Genomic DNA, 20020 nt, shown 5'->3' on the forward strand with positions numbered 1-20020 from the left:
ACATCCACTCCGTCCATGAGATGGAGGAAACGGATTGGCTAGTCCCCCGCCACAGCCAGGGTGGCTGGTGGTCGGTGCTCTATGGGCCCCACCATAATGTATGTGTTTCATCCATGCCATTCATCCATTTTTACCGATCATTTTATTGCTTAATCCCAAAATTGAGAGGGATATAAATCTCAAGTGGATCACACCACAGGAAAACAATAGTGATTGGATATCCACCATTAAAATCTTCCAAAGGCCCACTGTACTGTTTATTTGACATCCAATATGTTGATTATGTCATATAGACCTAGATGAGGGGAAAAAAACAAAGATCAGCTTGATCCAACACTTTTATGGCCCTCAAAAAGTTTTTTAATTGTCCACGTTCATTCAACAATGTTTCCTACAATGTGGTCCACTTGAGATTGGGATATATCTCATTTTTGTTCTCATACTCTAATATGATCTATAAAAATAGATAGACAGAATGGATGAAATACATACGTCATGGTGGGGCCCACAGAGCACCGACCATCAGCCATTGGCTGATGGCAGGGGGAGTAGCCAATCCGTTTCCTACAACTTCATTCCGTATCCTGAAACTCGGACCGGTGCAAAACTTAGTTGGGTCACAGCCGACATTTGAGAAGTGAGATAAGAGCGGGCACCACTAAAGACTTCTAGAACATGTATGGAGCCCACCATGTGTTTTTTATATGCCATCCAATTCATTAAGGAGATGGAACGCAATAAGATGGACACCCCAAAATTCAGGCCATTCCAAAACTGAGGTGGCCACACACTCCAGGTGATTTAATAGGTTTTAAGCATGATTTTGCTTGGCCTAGCCTAGCTGGTTTTTGTATAAGGGCTTTTGACCTTTAGAAACTCGTGATTTTTTTGGGAGTGCTGAAATAATATCCCTTGGATTATTATTTTTCTACATGTTTGGATGATGTTTGTCTTTTACTTTTAACGAAAATGCACTAAATACATTTTCTAATTTTCTAGACACTTATACCCTATTTTTTTTATTACCAATTGGTAAACTTTTCTATTTATATACATTTTTTAGTTTTGTGCTTTTTTAATTTTGTATGTACTTAAGAAAAACTCATTTTCTTTTTCTTTCATTAAAAAAAAAAAAAAAAAAAAACTTAAATATGCTTTTTGGCAAACAGATTAAAAAAAAAAAAAAAAATGAAATAACAAAAACTCAATTTTTAAAAAATGAGTTTTTCTTTCTACAAAGATTTTGTTTAGATGGATCGAAAAGATAAAAGAACTTTCTTTTTTTTATACTTGTTTTTTCAAAAGATTAAGTTTAGATTTACTCTTTTTCAAAAAGTTAGATTTTTAAATAATTTTCAAAAGGTCGAACAATATCAAAATATAGATTTACTCTTTTTCAAAAAGTAAGATTTTTAAATAATTTTCAAAAGCTCGAACAATATCAAAATAAGATTTATATATATATAAAATGTTCTCAACTTCATAAACCTTGAACAAGGGTTGCTAGCGGCATCGATGTCATCTAGTATAGCATGCTTGTGGACAGTACACGTATGTGAGATCTAGACCATTCATCTATTGGTTCCTGTTAGCATACTGGGCTATTCATTGATCACATACGACCAATGGCAGGAATCTTGGTTTATGTGGAATCAGTGAAATTCGAGCCATGGATAAAATGCTGCAACCAATGGCCAGGATATCCTACTGTTTTGATTTCTATCATAAATCCAATCTGTTGTAGGTCGCGCTAATGAACAATCTGAAAAACTTACACGTGTGCAGCAGATTGTGTGCTAAAAATTGGGGATACGTTTAGTTGCACCAAAATTGGTGAAATCTGTTGAAATTTTTCACCAGATTAGACTGATTAATCATGAAATATCATGAAATTAGGTGCAACCAAACGCACCCTACAGAGAGTACAGCCTACAGTAGAGAACAACCAATCTCCAGTTTTGGAATTTATGCACTCTCAATAAAATTATAAAAGATCTTCCAATATTCTTCACAAATACAACCAAACAGAGCCTTAGCTCCCACGTAAATTTGAAAAGGATCATGATTCAATGAGGGCCCATTATGACACACGTGTTAGAGATCTGGGTCGTTCATCGGGTAATACCCAATACGGACATGCCAACTTGGAGCACATGTGGAAAATCCAGCAATTCACCAGGCAAGGACCATACAGTGGAACCTCAGCCCAAATAAAAAGCTGGTACATATTGATGGACTCTTTCATTTATATACATACTGGCCCAATGTAGAAGCCAATCCAGACTGTCCAAATCACAAGTCCATTGTGGGTGAGCATGTCCTAAAATCACTCTTATTAAATCATCCTATCAATTCTATTGGTGACCATAAAATGGACATTTAAAAAGTAATAACCTATGCACCAAATCACATGGTTAGGTGTGTTGTAGCGGTTGTTTTGGAACTGTAAAGGCCGTTACATAAAGATAACAGTCACCATCATTATACATTATGAAAAAATTACGTGTAACCACAGCTGTAACCACAGTGACCTGAATCGATTTTCGTCCAGGCAAGGGCAGGATGCAATCCGCTTCCATCATAAACGTAAAAGTACTGGCCATTATGGCAACTGTAGAAAAGATCAATACCATTGAGAACATCAGATTAGTGTGATTTCCAATGCAAGTTTCATGAGTAATGAGACATGGGATTTTAGCATTCTTGATATACATGCTCGAGGGGATGTTATATGACCCATGCATTAGGTATGGAGAGCGATGAGGGGAGGGCAAGAGAGAAGAAAATACTAGGGAAAGGGTGCAGAGGATTACATGGAAAACCAAAAACGAAAAAGGTCTTAAAATAGTTTCAATGATAGATGTCCCAATCTCCACTCTCTCCGTTGCTATGAATGTCACACCTTCAACATGGGAAGCCTCACATAATCTTTTGTTGCATGAGCTTCCAAACAAATAACACACATGCACAACCTGTATACAAAGAAAAGGAACCCTGATAAGTAGTTACTCTCATAAAAGACTTCAAAAATATATAACTAATCATGATTCATATGCAAAAATAAATATAAATAAATAAGTAAAGATATATCTCTTGACTACTTGTTGAGGTAACATTGGCCAAATGCTACTTGCATTATATGGACCTGGATAACCTTGGCGAATTAAATCTAAGGTATAGGATACACATGGCACCCAAGGGTTACCACCATCATGGGGACATCAGCAATGTTGCCTAAGCTCAAGCATGGTTAATCATTGAATGTGGATCGCTCATTCATTCTCACTATTGGGGGCAAGTCATAGAGTTGAAATTTTGTACATATAATGATCCTATCTGTTGGATTAACAGCATTAAAAATGGACGGCCAAGATCGAGTGGTGAAACAAAAGAGCAACAGTCATCATCTGAAAACGTTTATTTCAGTAGTATTCGCTATGGCCTGATATGAATTGCTTATGATTCCATGGAAGCACTTCGGTTTGATGACCTTAATCATCAGATCTATAGCTTGTTAAAAATGGCCCACAGTCTGATGGGTTAGGCTCATCGGATTGGCCAGAGGAGAACTGCTAGAAAGGTAGGTGGGCAACAACATGGGAATGATGCAGTTCAATGAAGTGGTTGCCCGAAAAAAGGGGGGGGGGCGAAGAAAAAAGTGAAAAGAACACCAACCGTTCATAATGCCAGAAGTACACTGATAAAATGGCTGGTAAGTTGGGATCATTAGATTGATGCAAGTTTTGAAACACGGATCATAAATGTGTGGGTCCACCTCTTGAGAGATTTTGGTCACCCGGTGCAGCTTTGGTGGATCCCTGACTATGGGGGCCACCATGATGTATTTGTCTTAAATCCACACCATTCATCTGTTTTGACAGCTCATTTTAGGGCATGATCCCATAAATGAACCAGATCCAAATCTCAGGTGGACCACACCACAGGAAGCAAGGGTGATTAACCATTAGAAGCTTCTTGTGGGCAACAAGTATTGATTAATCTGATATTTGTGGTCCCTTCGTCCAGATCTGTGTGACCTTATCAACGAGTTGAATGCAAATAAATAATCTGGTGGCCCCCAGAAGGATTTTAATGGTGGGTATTCAATCACTGTTCTTTCCTGTGGTGTGGTCCACCTAAGATTTAGATATGCTTCATTTTTTGGATTATACCCTACAATGAGTTGCCGAGACGGATGGACAGCATGGATTGAGGCACAAACATCAAGGTAGGCCCCTTAGGGATCCACCGAGGTGTGGATCCCTGCACCCTGATCACCGTACATAGCCACGAGCTTGGAAAGCAGTAACCCACCTGTCATCTGGCCATTCTGGAAAGATAAAGGTGCCTGGCCTGATCACTTGAATTCATTGATCTCATTTTTATAGTCCGATTGGGGGCTTGGATTTGGAATGATAACAACTACATTGGAATTAAGGTGATTCTGAATCCCCATTATATTTACAAGAACTAGATTTAATTAAACTAAATCACCTTTCACATCCCAAATTAGTGCATATATGTAATATTTGATAGAATGATTGTAATAAGCACATTTAAATAACTAATTTGATAAAAAGTGAGGAAATTTCAAACCTTGTGTAGGCCACAAATGTAAGGATCACAACCAAGCGACTCACCGACATTTTCTAGCTGGTCATTTGGATGGTTCAGATCATTCTATTGATGTGATTTTAGTGTTGCACCTGGTAATTGGATTATGACGGTAATTATTTTGGAGTATCATCAGTGTCCGACATGTACAATGGATTAGTAGCCTACCAACATCTTTGTTACATGTGAGACTCTTTAAACAGTAGGTTATTGTTTTGGAGTATCATTAGTGTACAATAGATTAGTAGCATTTTACTGAGATTTCAAAACACACTAAAATGAGGTTTTCTAAATACCTCCAATTTCATTTACCATGAAATCCAGGGCTGCCGGAAGGCCAAAAAGAAAGTAGCTACTTTGATTTGAAGTACACCCATTTACCTCCAAATCCAAGGTGCCGAACGGCCCCACGTGGGGTTTGATGTGGTGATCACAACCGCTCATCCAGTGGGCTCTTTTTAGATGGTGATCACGCCAAAGAATTTCACTGTATCTGGTGATCAAAACCATACCAGTTGAAGTTGTTTCATTAGTGCATTTTTGGGTCATCCTACATTCACAGTGGGCCATCAAATAAAGATGTCTCAATCAATGCATGAATGCCACATGTACAGCGGCAAATACAAATAGCAGGCTAGTGACTTCTACCCCAGGGGAACCATAACTAAGTGTTTTTATGTACTATGGATCCAAGACTCAAATGATTTGAACACATGCCATTTAAGAGATGGTTCATTTGGTGCTCCTCACTGTAGGCTACTAACGTATTGGAAAGGTGATATAATGGTCCAAGATCGGGTCCCTTCTTACTGATTGGACCATCATGGCTTGTAAATGGACAGTTTAAAAGAATAGCGAGAACAGTAAAGTGGAAAAGGGTCCAAAAATTGGACTGGGGGTATGGCAGGTACAACTCACATGGAGAGTGTAGGAGAGTGAAAAAAGGAGAGGCTGAAGGAAAAATGGAGAGGCAGAGGTAAATGCTACACTACTAGACAAAGGGAAACAAGCCCAGATCAATTTTGACAGTGGGTGACATATCTCTACTTTTTTTCGATTTTGTGGCCCATATAAGTTTTTAAATCTGCTTCGTTTTTAGGGGATATTGTTCTAAAATGGGCCGTCGCAATAGAAGTACAAAGTAGTCATCACAAAGTCATTACAATGAGCTATACAGAGCCGTTGTTGCACGGGCCTCGTCCATCCATGCAGTACACAGATGAGGAACATGAGAGCAGGCTAATCACATGAGTTGAAATGACAAAAGAATTTCTCCTTAAAGGACCAAACACATCCCAATTTCATTTTAAAATTGCCCATTGAGCGTAATTGCTGGTGTAAAATTGGCCAAATGCTACTCGCAATATACATAGGGGGGTATGGCATGTGCAATGTGGAGACAGTGGGAGAGGGAAAAAGAGAGAAGGATGCATGATGCATCTGCACAACTAGACGCGGAGATACAAGGGTGCCCAAAATTGTCTCAATGGTGGAAACCCGTCTCTACTTTTCCCGGTTCTATGGCCCACCCAAGTTTTAGATCTGCTTCTTTTTTTGGGATGATGCCCTAACGTGAATTGGGGCAACACATGTAGGGAGTGGTCGTTTTTAGGATGATGCCTAAACATGAATCAGTGCAACGAACATACAGAGTGAATGTCACGAATTCATCTTGGTGGCCCCACAACTTTGTTGCATGGGCTCCATAATGTGAAATTTGTGCAAACTACATGCAAAGAGGAACATCAAAGCTGGTCAGTCGCAAGAATGAGTTAATGTCCAAAAAAAAAAAAAAAACTCGGTGTGAGGGGAGAAGGTTATTTTAGGAGGGTTCTGAATTGCACAAACTGAGATGGGGCCATGTGTCAAATTCTCTAATATTTCTGTAAAAGTCGGAATAACGATTCATTCCCCACATTACACCGAACAGACATACAGATTTGATTTCTAGCCTGGAATGTATTCATTCCATAGACAGGCATTCGGATCTGATTTCTAAGCCCGGAATGCATTCATTCTATAGTATGCAGAACCAGACAGGAAGGAGAGACAACCTGTCACTCATACAAGTCAAATCAGGACTCGACGGGTCAAAATAAGGCTGCCTAGTTCACACAGTTCATCAAAAAAAAAAAAACTCATGAACCTAGGGCTTTCGAATTTCATCCCCATCAACTGTGACCTGTCAAAATAAACATCTAAGCACAAATATATGACAAAAATCACAAACTAAAACTATCATCCTCCTCATCCTCCAATCCATCACTAAAACCCTGGTTCCCAAATTCAAAACCGAAAGCGGGGGTGAAATTCAAGATTTGACCAAGCACACCTAAGAGTCGCTAACCATTAATAATTAATGGTGAAAGAGGAATTCCATCAAAGGGCTCGAATCAAGAAAGATTTATAAAATCCCCAAATCAAGAGACCCAATATCTGAAATCCAAGACCTTGACTGCATCCAGAACGAGGTGGGCCCCGCTTTAGACAATGATGGTGGTGGATGGCAGTGGAGGTAATGGAGTTCTCCTTTCTTTACTTTCCATGGCCCATCCAAGTGCAGGTGCCCGTAACTCAGGTGAGTCTTGGTTGCACCCCAAATCAAGTTGCAATCCAGGGACATCTCAATCCAGTCACCCAATTTGAGACTGGACCAAGTGAAACTGGTTGAGCCCTGGGTTGAGCCACCAGACCAGTGAACTATGGTTTCTTAAAAAAGATCCATTTTGTGTTTCCAACCTCTTTCATGGATAAATATTAAGCCAAAAAAGACATGCCCAAATACCAAACATATACATTTTGTGTTTCTGGCCTAACAGCTGCTTTGGAGATTTCAACTGTTGTCACTCCTTGCAACAGCTAGCCTTTTTGAAATATCAGAAAGCCCTAATAGAGCCTATTCAATCCAAACATGAACTCATGATCCCCATCACCCAAATATGATATTTAAAAAAATATTACTTTCTCGAGATACTATTTCCAAGATGGACTTCCTTTCCACCCCTAACAATTCCACCATCCATATGACTCCAAAGTGTGAAATAAATAAGTATTATATGATGTTTTGTCGACCAAACAACATGATGTACTTATTTTTTAATAAATAAGATATCAATGTCATAGAGGTTACCTTTGGCAAACCTAAGCTATCAATCTAGTGTGACCACAAAAATCATTGGTATCTTGGGCCCTAACCCCTTGGGGGGGAACTGAGATGTGGTTCAGACATCCAGTCCATCCATCGCGTGTCCCACTAGGATGGGGGGGTCACACCAAGTTTGAGCTTTATCCAAAACTAAGGTGGGCCCTACCTAGTGCTTTTAGATGTTTTAGGCATGATTTCAGACGGTTTCAGATGGTATATGACCCACTAGATTTCTGGATATGGTTGATTTTTTGGATATCCCATGACCTAGATGGGACCCCACCAAATGCATGGTGTGCATGTCTGACATAGATCACGGTGGGGCCCACACAGCTCGACCTCATAGGAAGCTCTGGGGCCCAGAAATAGACAGTAACGAAATGAAATGCAGAAACGTTTCCAAATGAAAGAAGACTCATATTGGAAGCTAGCATCTTCGAATATGAGAGAATTTTGAGGCATGGTCCATCCACAGCAGGAAACATCAGAAATAGGGTGTAGATTACTGAACCATGAATTGCACAGGTCATAACTCAGAATTGAAAACCCAGGTACACCATGCAAAGCATCAAGTCAAGGATGTTATAACTCAATGAAAGAGGTGCATAAGAAAAGACTCAATCTCAAAGGTAAAGGCATGATTGGGCGCTAACAGAGTCATGGACTAGAAAAACCTCTACCAACCATGGCCCATTCCCGGAATTCCCATGTCCCCCATTCCCAGAATTCCCATATCCCAGAGGTGCACTGATATTCAAGAGCTGGATCAATCAACATGCAATTCGGTGAGAGTTTCCAATGCGCACGCTCAGCTTAGCATTAACTTTCAGCCCAATTAACATCACAACAACATATTGGTAGAACATGAGTGAGATGAGCGAGGAAGGTGAGGACAGCGATTTTGGGGGGGGGGGGGGGTGGGGGGCCACGGGGAGTATAGGAGGAGAGTCGCCAGAAAGGAGTCCAATTGAGCATTCCTGCGATATCCATGGACGGCACATGCGATTTGAAAGGCAGGTACTTGAGAAATGCGAGAAAGCTAATTCCTGATTGACAGCTTGGACTTTCACCATCAAATCAGACTGGGATGGCAAGCAAGATCATTTGGAAGAAACAAGCTCACTGGCATTCAGACGACATCCAACTGTTGGCTAGTGCCAATTTGGCATTCATGTACTGCAAGACATACTGGAACAGAGATACCCAATAAAAAACAATTTGGAGGCATCCAAAAGCCATCTAATTGAGGGAAACTTGATTTGAGCTTTAAAATGAGACAACAACCGTGGCGGGGTCATAAAAGAGCTTCGGCGGCATGTACAGAGTTGCAGATGCAAAATTCAAGTGCTTGATACATATGAGACATGAGAGTAGTCACCCACAGTGAAAATTCGGGACAAAAGTAGGGGCCCATTGATCAAGCGGCAGATTGAAATCCTACTCATACCCAATCAGCTCTTGCATGAATAGACCAGTTCAGGAACTAGTGCTACTGCATCCAGAAAGTTCAGCCCACCAAAGATCTTTATAAGAACGAACAGTAAACCTACTACCATGATCATACGGGTTTGCAATTCCTGGAGTTTGTAATCATGTTCTCTATCATTTCACATATTGAATTTTAGATTTCCCTAAATCAGACAAGAACAGAGACATTCTCAATCCTTCATTTCAATCTGAAGTTTCATCTAAAAGTGAGCAAATATACAAATGTTTGGAGCAGACTTGCAGGCATTGTCATCATCTGATCCAGCATTCCATGCCTGTAAGGACCACATTTCAGTGATCCAGACGTTCATCTGATGGGCACAGCTCTAGCAAACTCCCTTAATATAGAATCTGAATCAACAGACAATTAGCATGCAAATGGATGGCTGTAAAGAACATAACACCAACAGTCCATACACAGTGGAAAAGGTCCGCAAATCGGATACCTAGGAGTGCTCGATGGAGGAGATTTTCAGTTGACAGCCCATCCATGGGGGACCCACCAGACAACAATCTGCATCACACGAAGGTGGTCCCACCAAAATGCTGGCCATAATGAAAACAGAACATGAACATTCTACAATCTCTTAACAGGAACACAATCACAGAACCTTACAAACTGTCCAGTCGAAGATTTTCATCATTCCAAAATCCAAAAACCATTTCATCACTGCAAAAAAGGAGCTATCATACAATGCTCCATCAAACTACCAGCATTTCCCTCCGCACTAGCATTCCATACAGGTGGGCCCCACCTTGCAATTATGCACACTGGTAATCTCCATATAAAACGTTCCCAGCCATCCAATAAGCTCAACTACAGTGTTTTTCAACCATCCATTAGTTATAATTCAAAGATTTTCGAATGCAGTACCCATTCACAATGCAGCCTACCAAATGGACCATCCAGATTGTCGAAAACTGGGACCCATCTGAATGAAATACTGACTCAAATTGAAGAAACTGGCAATTCAGGCCTGACATTCTACATTTCATCACATTAGGAAAAAAAAGGGGGGGAAGAAAAATGAAAATCTAACCTCATTGGATCATCATCACCGTAGCTTCTCCTTCCCCATGCCCATCTTTGTCGCTGCCTTGATCTTCTCCACATACCCATCGATCGGCGGTGTCAGCGTGGCCATGAACCTCTCCTTCGGGAAGGGTGTGAGATCAGGGACCATGGCGGCATCCCGCAGGGGACCCTCCGGCAACGCCTCAATCGCCTCCTTCTTCAGCCTCAGGAGCGTAGACTCCGCCGCCTGCCGGGCCCGGTGCTTCCTCATCAATACCCTACTATACTCCTTCGCCAGCCTCCGCCCATCCTCGACCGTCAGATTGTACTTAGGCACCTTATCTCCATCAACGACCCCCAGCGTGATCAGATCAAGGCCTGGGGTCCCAATCCCTGTGAATCCGTCGGATCCACAGCTCGATCCGCCTTTGGAGGATTTCAGGCTGTCGATCTCACGCTTGCGGGCCTTACTGATGAGGCCCAGCTTCTCACGCTCAGCTTCGATGAGCTTCTGCTTGGGGGTGAGGAATCTGATGGGTGTAGGAGCATCTAGGCAAGAGTCCACCATTTCGTTGACCTTCTGCGTGGCATAGTCTTTGGTGCTCCCACCAGACCCGGAAGCAGCAGAGGACTTTTTGGGGATTTTGGAGCGCTTGAGGACCTGGCCGGTTTTAAGCTTGGATTTGCCCTTGGCAGTGCCACTGACATGGCGGCCCTGGAGGAGGAGGTGGGAAGAGGGTGGGATGAGTGTGAGGGATTTTAGTTTGGAGAGTAAGGGCATTTTCGTCCTTTCTTTAGTTTCTTCAGTGAGAGAGAGAGAGGTTTTGGGGTGTTTGGGAGATCTTTCTACCAATGCAGCGAGAATCAGAAAAAGAAAAGCTCTGCAAGACAATAAACACCCAGATGAGAATTGATCCAAATTACACAAAATGACAAACATTTTACGAAATCTTTCTTCAAAAGCAACAAAAATCAAGTGAATCTCCATTATACCAAGAAAACTCATATGAGAAATTGATCCAAAAATTACAAATCAACAGCAAAAGGAATCAAACACATCGAAAATCATACAAATCTCCACAAGACAATGAAAACTCAGTTGAGAAACCAATCCAAAACATACGAAATCAAAAGCAAACAAGTGATCTTCCTTTAAAAGAACCAGGAATCACAAACGTATTGGCAAGTAGAGAAATCAATCCAATGCGTACCAACTCAAAGCCAAAATAATGAAATCTTTATTCAGACCCTAATTAGGCATCTTTAGAATAGGTGGTTACAAGATGTTGAGCATGTCTGAGATGGATTTCTAGTTATTAACGAGATTTATCGAATGGTTGGCATCCTCTACATAAGGGCCTGTTTGGATGCCTGTAAGTTGGGTAAGTGGGAAGTGACTTACATGGAAGTCACTTACAGGTGGTGTTTGAGGGAGAAAAATCACCTGTAAGTCACTTACAGGCAAATCTACCAAAAAACTACAGAGGGATGGGGTGAGAAGTCACTTCCCTGTAAATCACTTACAGGCTCAACGGTCGGATTTTTAAAAAGGGGGGAAGAGGGAGAAACGCACCATTTCCTCATCTTTCATCAACCAGTCGGAACAGCTCTCCCTCTCTGCAATCTCTCTCTGCAATTACCGCCTGCCGTCTCTTCTCCCCTAGGACGGTAGGGTTTCATCTACTATTTTTACCTCCTTTGAAAACGGGAGTGGTTTGACGTTACTCTAATCCGAACGGTCCTGCGCACGTGCGCTTTTTTCACACGTGTCGTGGACCATTAATCCGAACGGTCCATGTGATGCAGCAACCCATGTAACCATCAGGGACCAATTTTCACCCTGATTTAAAATTCCGGTGCGCCATAGAAAAGAGAGATACAAATCAAGGTAGGAAAATGTTTTCTTTTTTCATGGCCCACTAATGTTTTAGGTCAAAGTAGAAGTTTGGTCATGGGGGTTTCATGGGGTTCTGCATCACGTGGACCGTTCAGATTTTGTACTCAAATCACGTATGAAGAGTTCTCAAAAAGTTCTCAAGAGAACACTGGCCAACAGGTGCGCGGCCGAGTATTCTGCGGGAAGGGATTGCGTGCTGAGTGATGCCTAAACTATGTGGGATCCACCATGATATATTTATTTGATCCGCACTGCCTATCCATTTTAATAGTTAATTTTACGCTCTGATACCAAAAATTAGCTATATCCAGAGATCAAGTAGGCCACACCACAGGAAATAGTGTTAATTGAGTGTATACCGTTGAAAATTTCTAGGGGGCCACAGAAGTTATGGATCAAGTTTTTTTTTTTTTTTCCCTTCATCCATGTGTTTGTTTTCTTATGAACATGTTGGATGACAAATAAAGATCACCATGGGCATTACAAAGGTTTCAAGGTCCAAATCAGCATTTCCACTGTTTCCTGTGGTATGGTCCACTTGAGCTTTGGATATGCTTAAATTTGTGATGCAACGTATGCATTTAGATGAAAAATTGGATGGACGGATTGGATAAACCACTATACATTTATAGTGGGCCCAACTAAATTTATTTAGTGTAATAAAAGTATACCTGCAGCTCATCACGTAGTCTAATTGCCAAGTTATTCATGGAGAAAGAAATGGAATGTTAAAATATGCTGTAGTTTTTAAAACTCATCGTCACAATTATGCTTAGTGGTATATATTTGGATTTTAAATTATTTTTACGGACCAAATTACAGTGGGGCCAACATACCCACGTTATAGAAAGGAAATGATGTGATCAGATTTATATGATTCTGAACCGACCACACATTTATCAGATTAGGCTCACAGTGGATGGACCATGGTTTCAGATTAGGCTCACAGTGGATGGACCATGGTTAAAAAATCTCCTGAAGAACAAGCTTGACATTTGTATCGTTGGCTTGTAAATAGACGGTCAAAAAAAGTCCTAGGACTAGATGGTTTGAATTTTCTAATTTGGATGGACTCGAACATTTCCATTCATAGACAGGTCATCATATGAACCGTATGATTGCTGAAACGTGGGACCCACATTTTCTTCAAACTGACAACCAGAGAATGCTACGCATAACCTCTGGTTTTAGATAATATGATTTGCCACGATACATTGCACTTATTATATGGAAATAGGCCCTGAATGTACGAAATGTAAGAGCCGGGAGTCCAGTAAACAGGTACTTTTTTTTTTTTTTAAACACTATTTGAGTTTCAAAAAATACCATTTTTGCTACATGTACCATTCGATAAATCGATAGAGAGAGAATGAGAGAGAGAGAGAGAGAGAGAGAGAGAGAGAGACGAACATCTCCTACCACACTCATACGAGAGAAACAAGTCGTTGCAGGAAGGAAAAAGATAACCAACGGTTGATCGAACTGCTAACAAATTTCAACAATATCGTATTACAGTGAGATGTTCGTTAAATCCAAAAACCTAGATTTGGGAAGAAGATCTTAAAACTGTGAGAAAGGCAATGGAAAAACGAATGGGGGAGATGGAAAAGAAATCTACCTTTTCTTTTCTTTTTCTATGTGCAGATGAAAATCGCGGCTGAGAATTGCAGAGAGAGAGCCTCGCGTCTGTCGTTGCCTAGCCCATGGCTTGGCTGCTTTTATCACTCGCGATTTCGAGTTCGAGAGGGGCAATCTCGTCAGTTGATTGATTCAGAGTTTTTTCCGTTAGTTTGCTTAAGAAGCAGGGTTATTTCGCCATCTTCAGTGGGGACTGGGGAGGATGAGGGCTGGTACTGTGATGATCCAGACCGTTCAACTAGAAGCACGTGCATGTATGGCACGTGCAATCCACGTGAAGGAGGAAGGAACGGAAATCGGATCGCGTACTCAGTTACTCAGTAAGCTTTTATCGTACTGAGTAAACTTTGTTGAGCCCACCGTGAATATATGTGGTTTATCCACGCCGTTCATCCGTTTTTTCAGCTCATTTTAGCAGTTGAGCCCAAAATTGAAGCATATAAAAACACAAGTGTACCACATCGCAAGAAACAGTGGGAATAATGATTTCCACCGTTGAAACCTTCCTAGGGCCCACAGTGACGCTTATTTGTCATCCATCTTGCTCATAAGATCACATATACATGTATGAAGGGAAAACACAAATATAACCTTGATCCAAAACTTCAATGGTCCCTGTAAAATTTTCAATAACACATGCTCAATTCACACTTTTTTCCATGGCGTAGTCTACTTGCAATTTTGATATGTTTCATTTCTAGGCTCAAGCCCTATAATCATCCGTACGTGGAAATGTATGGACAAAGTGGATAAAATACATAAATCATGGTGGCCCCGCAGAGATACACAATCCACTTCCGAAGGAAAGAAGTGAAAACATGGAGTAGCATATAGGGGTGCACATGGAATCAGTAGAACCGGTAAACTAGACCGGAATCGACCAAACTGCATGGTTTGGTCCGGTTCTGAAGTGCACCGGTTCTAGTTCCGAAGATCAAAGAACTGATTAGTTCGGTTCAATTCTCGGTTTAGGGTTATGTAGAAACGAATCGAACTGTCAACCGGCCTTGGAACCACACCGTCAACCAAACCATCCCAAGCAATAATTATTAAAAAATAATAATAATAATAATCTCCTAATTATCATCACGCCGCCCCCATTCCACTCTCTCTCTCTCTCTCTCTCTCTCTCTCTCTCTCTCTCTCTCTCTCTCTCTCTCTGTGGATTATAAAAAAAACCCAGAACCGTAGAACCAATTCAGAACTAAATCAGTTTTTACGATTCGGTTCTAGCGTGCAAACGGTCTGATTCTGGTTTTCATTTTCTTGGAACAATTCGGTTCTAGTTTCACCCTAGAACCGGACCAAATAACCAATGTGCACCCCTAGTAGCAACAAAGCCGCCATGGGCCAGTTTGGTTTCTCCACAACTGTTGTGTAACAATCTTATCCAATAATTAGGTTGCAGGCCCCACATCCACTCTGCCCATAAGGTGGTACAAATTCATTCCGTATCCTAAAACTCAAACCAATGCAAAACCCAGGTGAGTCACGATAAACATTTGAGAATTGAGATAAAATTGATAAAAACAACCACCACTGAAGACTTCTAAACTGTGTGTGGAGCCCACTATGTTTTTTAATATACCATCTCATCTAGAGATGGAAACCAATAACATGGACACACCAAAAATCAGGCCATTCCAAAACTAAGGTAGTCACGCTAAGTCATTTTACAATTTTAAGCATGATTTTGCGTGGAGTAGCCTTAGCTGGCTTGGTCGACGTCTTTTTGCCCATATACACCCATGATTTTTTTAGAGTGCAAAAATGGCATCACTTTTTAAATCATTATTTTTTTGCGCGCTTGGATAGTCTTTTACTTTTACGAAAATGCGCTCAATACCTTTTCTAATTTTCTATACACTAATACATTTTCTTATTATTACTATCGGACAAAGTCTTCTATTAATATTTTTTTTTGTCTTTTCTAATTTTGTATGCACTTGAAATTTTTTATTTATTTTTCTTCTTTCTTTAAAAAATTCTACTTGGATAAGAGATCAAAAGAAAAGAAAAAAAAACGACAAAAACTCAACTTTTAAAAAAATGGTTCTTCATATTTTATAAAGATTTTACTCATTAAATGGGAAGAAAAACTGATATAATGAGAGGAGGTGAAAAAAACTCTATTTTTAAAAAATATGTTATAGTTCTTTCTTCAAAAGATTAGGCTGAAATTAATCTTTTCCAAAAAGTTAGACTTCAGGAAAACTTTTAAAAAGTCAAACAGTATCGAAATGAGATTTTTCAAAAGTTAATTGCAAGATTGTTAAATTATCTTTCTAACAATCCCAAGATCATCCCAATCAGACCTATAACTAGAAAGTTATGACCATTTTTCTAAGATCGTATGATGCTAGAAATGAGAGTGAATATATGCTAGAATTTAGGTCCACTTTTGAAAGGTTAAACATTCTCCAAATGAGATGATTTTAAAGCCTTCTAAAAATTCATCAAATTAGCTTTTCAACAAGCACAAGATCGCCTTGAACCAACCTGTAATAGAAGAGTTATTACCATTTTAGTGAGATCGTGCAATGCATTATTCAAACCGCAATGTGGGGATTGTCCAAATTATGATTATTGTTTTGGCCTACTTTTAAAAGGTCAAACGGTCTATAAATGAGATGATTTCAAAATCATTTTAAAATCCGTCGAATTATCTTTCCAACGAGCAAAAGATTGCCCTGATCCGATATGTAATAAGGGAGTCATGACTGTTTTCGTGAAATCGTGTGATGGATTATCCAAACCATGCTCTAGGTTTTGCCCAAATCACACACTGCCCATTGGGTGCAATTTTGAAAAGACAAATGGTCTCTAAATAAGATGATTCCAAAAATTTTTGAAAGTTCATCAAATTATCTTTTCAACAACCATAAGATTACCTTCAATCCGACCTATAACGAAAGAGTTATGACTATTTTATTGGAATCGCACGATACTAAAAATGAGAGTTAATACGACCTAATGTCATATTGAATTTTCAAACTTGTAACGAGGGAGCTATAACTATTTTTATGGGATTGCGCGTTGTTGAAAATTACAGCAAACACGACTTAATACATCATGAACTTTAAGCCCACTTTAGAATAATTAAATGATATCCAAATGAGATAAATTTAAAGTCATTTAAAAGTTCATCTAATTATCCTTCTAATGAGCACAAGATTACATTGATTAGACTTATAATGAAGGAGTTATAACTATTTTATTGGGATTGTGCCAAAAAACACGAGATTAGGGAAAAAGCTACGGATTAAACCGTAGCTAAATCCGAACAGCTACGGTTTTCATTCGTAGGAGGACCGTAGTGCTATATACCGTATGATAGCCTTCGAAGTAATAGCTACGGATTAGATTCGTAGCTATAGATATAATAACTATTATGGTTTCGATCGGTAGCTATAGTTTCCGTAGCTTAAAAGCTAATATAGCTACGAATTATATTTGTAGCTAAAGCTGCTGGATAACCGTAGCAATAGTCCACTTAGCAAAAGCTACGGTTAATAGTCGTAGCTACTTCCTATTTTTTAATTTTAAAAAAATAAATTATATTAATGGTTTCTCTTACCATTGTAGAACATGCCCTGATAGAAATTATAATAATGACGTCTCTTGATACTGTATACTGACAAGAACTAATTTCACAAAGAGATGAATATTATGATTTTAGAAAAAAAAAAAAAAAAAAAACTAAGAGTGGAATTGGGAAAATGTTCCGTGTTTAGTGGTGTTTGTTAATGCATCCTTAACGCGGAAGAAGGTAAGCTCTAAGTGATTTTTCACTAAATCCTTTCCGTTATAGGAGTTTGACTTAATGGTGAATGCAGATGCAGTTGGTGAAATTTTTTATTAAACAAAAAAATTTTATTCCAAAATTACCCCTTTTCAATTTACTAGCAATTTTTTCTCTTTAAATTGTTTGTGCAATACAAAAACTTTTAACCTATGAAACTCCTTTATGCCCCACCATAATGTATGTGTTTCATCCAATTTTAAAGATCATTTTAGAGCTTGATACCAAAAAGGAGAAGAATATAAATCTCAGGTGGACCATACCATAGGAAAACAATAGTGATTGGATATCCACCATTAAAATTCTCCTAAGGCCCGATGTACTGTTTATTTGACATCCGATCTGTTGATTAGGTCATATAGACCTAGATGAATGGAAAAAACAAAAATCAGCTTGATCCAAAACTTTTATGGCCTCAAAATGTTTTTATGGTCGACGTTCATTCAACAGTGTTTTCTTGTAATGTGGTCCACTTGAGATTGGGAAATACCTCATTTTTGGTCTTATATCATAAAATGATCTAGAAACATGGATGGATGAAATGGATGAAACACATACATCATGGTGGGGCCCACATAGCACCGACCACCAGGGGAGTAGCCATTCTATTTCTGCGGGACGGCAAAAGCCTTATGCAGTTCCTGAAGCAGATTGGCTGGTGTACCTCACATAAGCTATATAACTGCTATATTCACGTCAACAAGTTTTGTGGGTCTGATCATGAGGTATGCATTATATCCAAATCGTCCATACATTTGACGAACTCGTCTTAATGCATGAGACTAAAAATACCATGGATCTAACTATCAAGTGGATCACACTTAAAAAAGCATTGAAACCCTTTTTGAGGGTTCAATATGAAATTTGTTTTTCCTCTTCATTTAGGTCTTCGTGACCTTATGAACAGATTGGATAGAAAATAAACGTTATGGTGGGCCCTATGAATTTTTTAACGGTAAAAAATCATTATCTCCATTGCTATTTTTGGTGTGGTTCTGATGATCTTTGGATATGATTCATTTTTAGATAATGCTCTAAAATGATCTATAAAAATAGGTGAACGGTATACATATAATAAATAAATCACTGTGGGGCCATGTAACTTTGATCTCCTTTGAACCGTTTGTACAACTTGGAGGCAGATATATAGCCGGCGTGTGGTAGAACAGCCAATCCGCTTCCAGAAGTTCGAACTTAGGTGCGGCCCACTGTGATGCGTGTGAGAAATCCTCCTCGTCCATCCGTTTTTTTTTTTTTTTTTTGGAAAGATAACTGTGAAATTCATTAAAAGCAAAGGAAGCAAAATAGAACAGAGAAGAGGACCCGCTGAGGTAGCAGACCACTCTACTAGCAAAAAAGGAAAAAATTACAAGAGGAAAGATTAACAACATTAGAAGCCCATTCAACCAAGAGAAGATGCACCCTTGTAATTATTACTTCCACAAAGTTCGACACATCACGAAAACATCTATTATTTCTTTCTTCCCCGATAGCCCACCAAACGACTAGAATAGACATTCTCCAAACCACAACAATCTCCTTTCCCAAACCCCATCCATCTGTTTTTTGAGTTCATTTTAGGATATGTTGCCAAAAAAGAACCGTATCCAAAGCTCAAATGAGCATAAGATCATCCTGATCTAACCTGTAACGAGGGAGTTATGACCATTTTTATAAGATTACACAATGTTGAAAGAGAATGTGAACGTAATCCAATGCCATAATGAAATTTGGGCCCACTTTTGAAAAGTCAAATGGTGTTAAAATAAGATGATTATGAAGTTACTTAAAAGTTCATTGAATTATCTTTCCAATAAGTATAAAAACACCCTAACCTTTTTTTCTTTTCTTTTCTTTTTTACACATGCACACACACCCCCACACACTTACACCTTGTAGTGGGATTTCACCACCTATGGATACTCGAACCCTTAACTGGGTGTTGAAACTCCTGTGAGTTTACCACTGGTGCAAGAGTAAGGATCCAATAAGAAACACCCTAACCCGACCTATAATGAGGGAGTTATGACCATTACAGTCAGATTATGCGATACTAAAAATAAGAGTGGACACAACTTAACGCATCATACACTTTGGACTCAATTTTAAATGGTGTTCGAATGAAATGATTCAAAAATTATTTAAACTTTTATCAAATTATCTTTCCAATAAAGACAAAATCACCACCAATTAGACCTGTAACAAGGAAATTTTGACCATTAAGTTGGACCGCACAATGCTAGAAACAAGAGCAAACGTGATCTAACACATTATAAACTTTTGGCCTACTTTGGATGTTCAAATAGTATCCAAATGAAATAATTCTAAACTCATTTGAAAACTCATCAAATTATCTTTCCAACGAGTATAAAATCACCCTGATTCAACTTATAACAAAAGAATTACAACTGTTTTAGTATA

The 20020-nt window shown here is 39.3% G+C and overlaps 1 protein-coding gene across 7 annotated transcripts; it reads right to left on the bottom strand.

Annotated features, from left to right (window-relative positions):
- Positions 1-2612: 2612 nt before the first annotated feature.
- Positions 2613-13917, bottom strand: LOC131222846 (uncharacterized). Of its 7 annotated transcripts, none has more exons than XR_009160204.1 (4): positions 11836-11970; positions 10288-11143; positions 9694-9761; positions 2613-2972 (listed from the first exon to the last, which is right to left on the bottom strand). XR_009160204.1 is itself a non-coding variant. In XM_058218058.1 (3 exons), exon 2 carries the CDS (start codon positions 11041-11043, stop codon positions 10303-10305), a length of 741 nt encoding a protein of 246 aa, XP_058074041.1. In that variant the 5' UTR covers positions 11044-11143; positions 11836-11970; the 3' UTR covers positions 2613-2972; positions 10288-10302. The 7 variants fall into 7 exon arrangements, 5 of the variants coding, with proteins under 5 accessions (XP_058074041.1, XP_058074043.1, XP_058074044.1 ...); XR_009160203.1 differs by having other exon boundaries at positions 9694-9793; XM_058218058.1 differs by lacking the exon at positions 9694-9761.
- Between the last annotated feature and the right edge of the window lie 6103 nt (positions 13918-20020).

This window comes from Magnolia sinica, chromosome 13 (assembly GCF_029962835.1).
Source record: "Magnolia sinica isolate HGM2019 chromosome 13, MsV1, whole genome shotgun sequence".
In the NCBI taxonomy this organism is placed as follows: Eukaryota; Viridiplantae; Streptophyta; class Magnoliopsida; order Magnoliales; family Magnoliaceae; genus Magnolia; species Magnolia sinica.

Excerpts from the sequence above, each read along its gene's own strand:
- LOC131222846 (XM_058218058.1), bottom strand. The coding sequence starts at position 11,043 with ATGCCCTTACTCTCCAAACTAAAATCCCTCACACTCATCCCACCCTCT.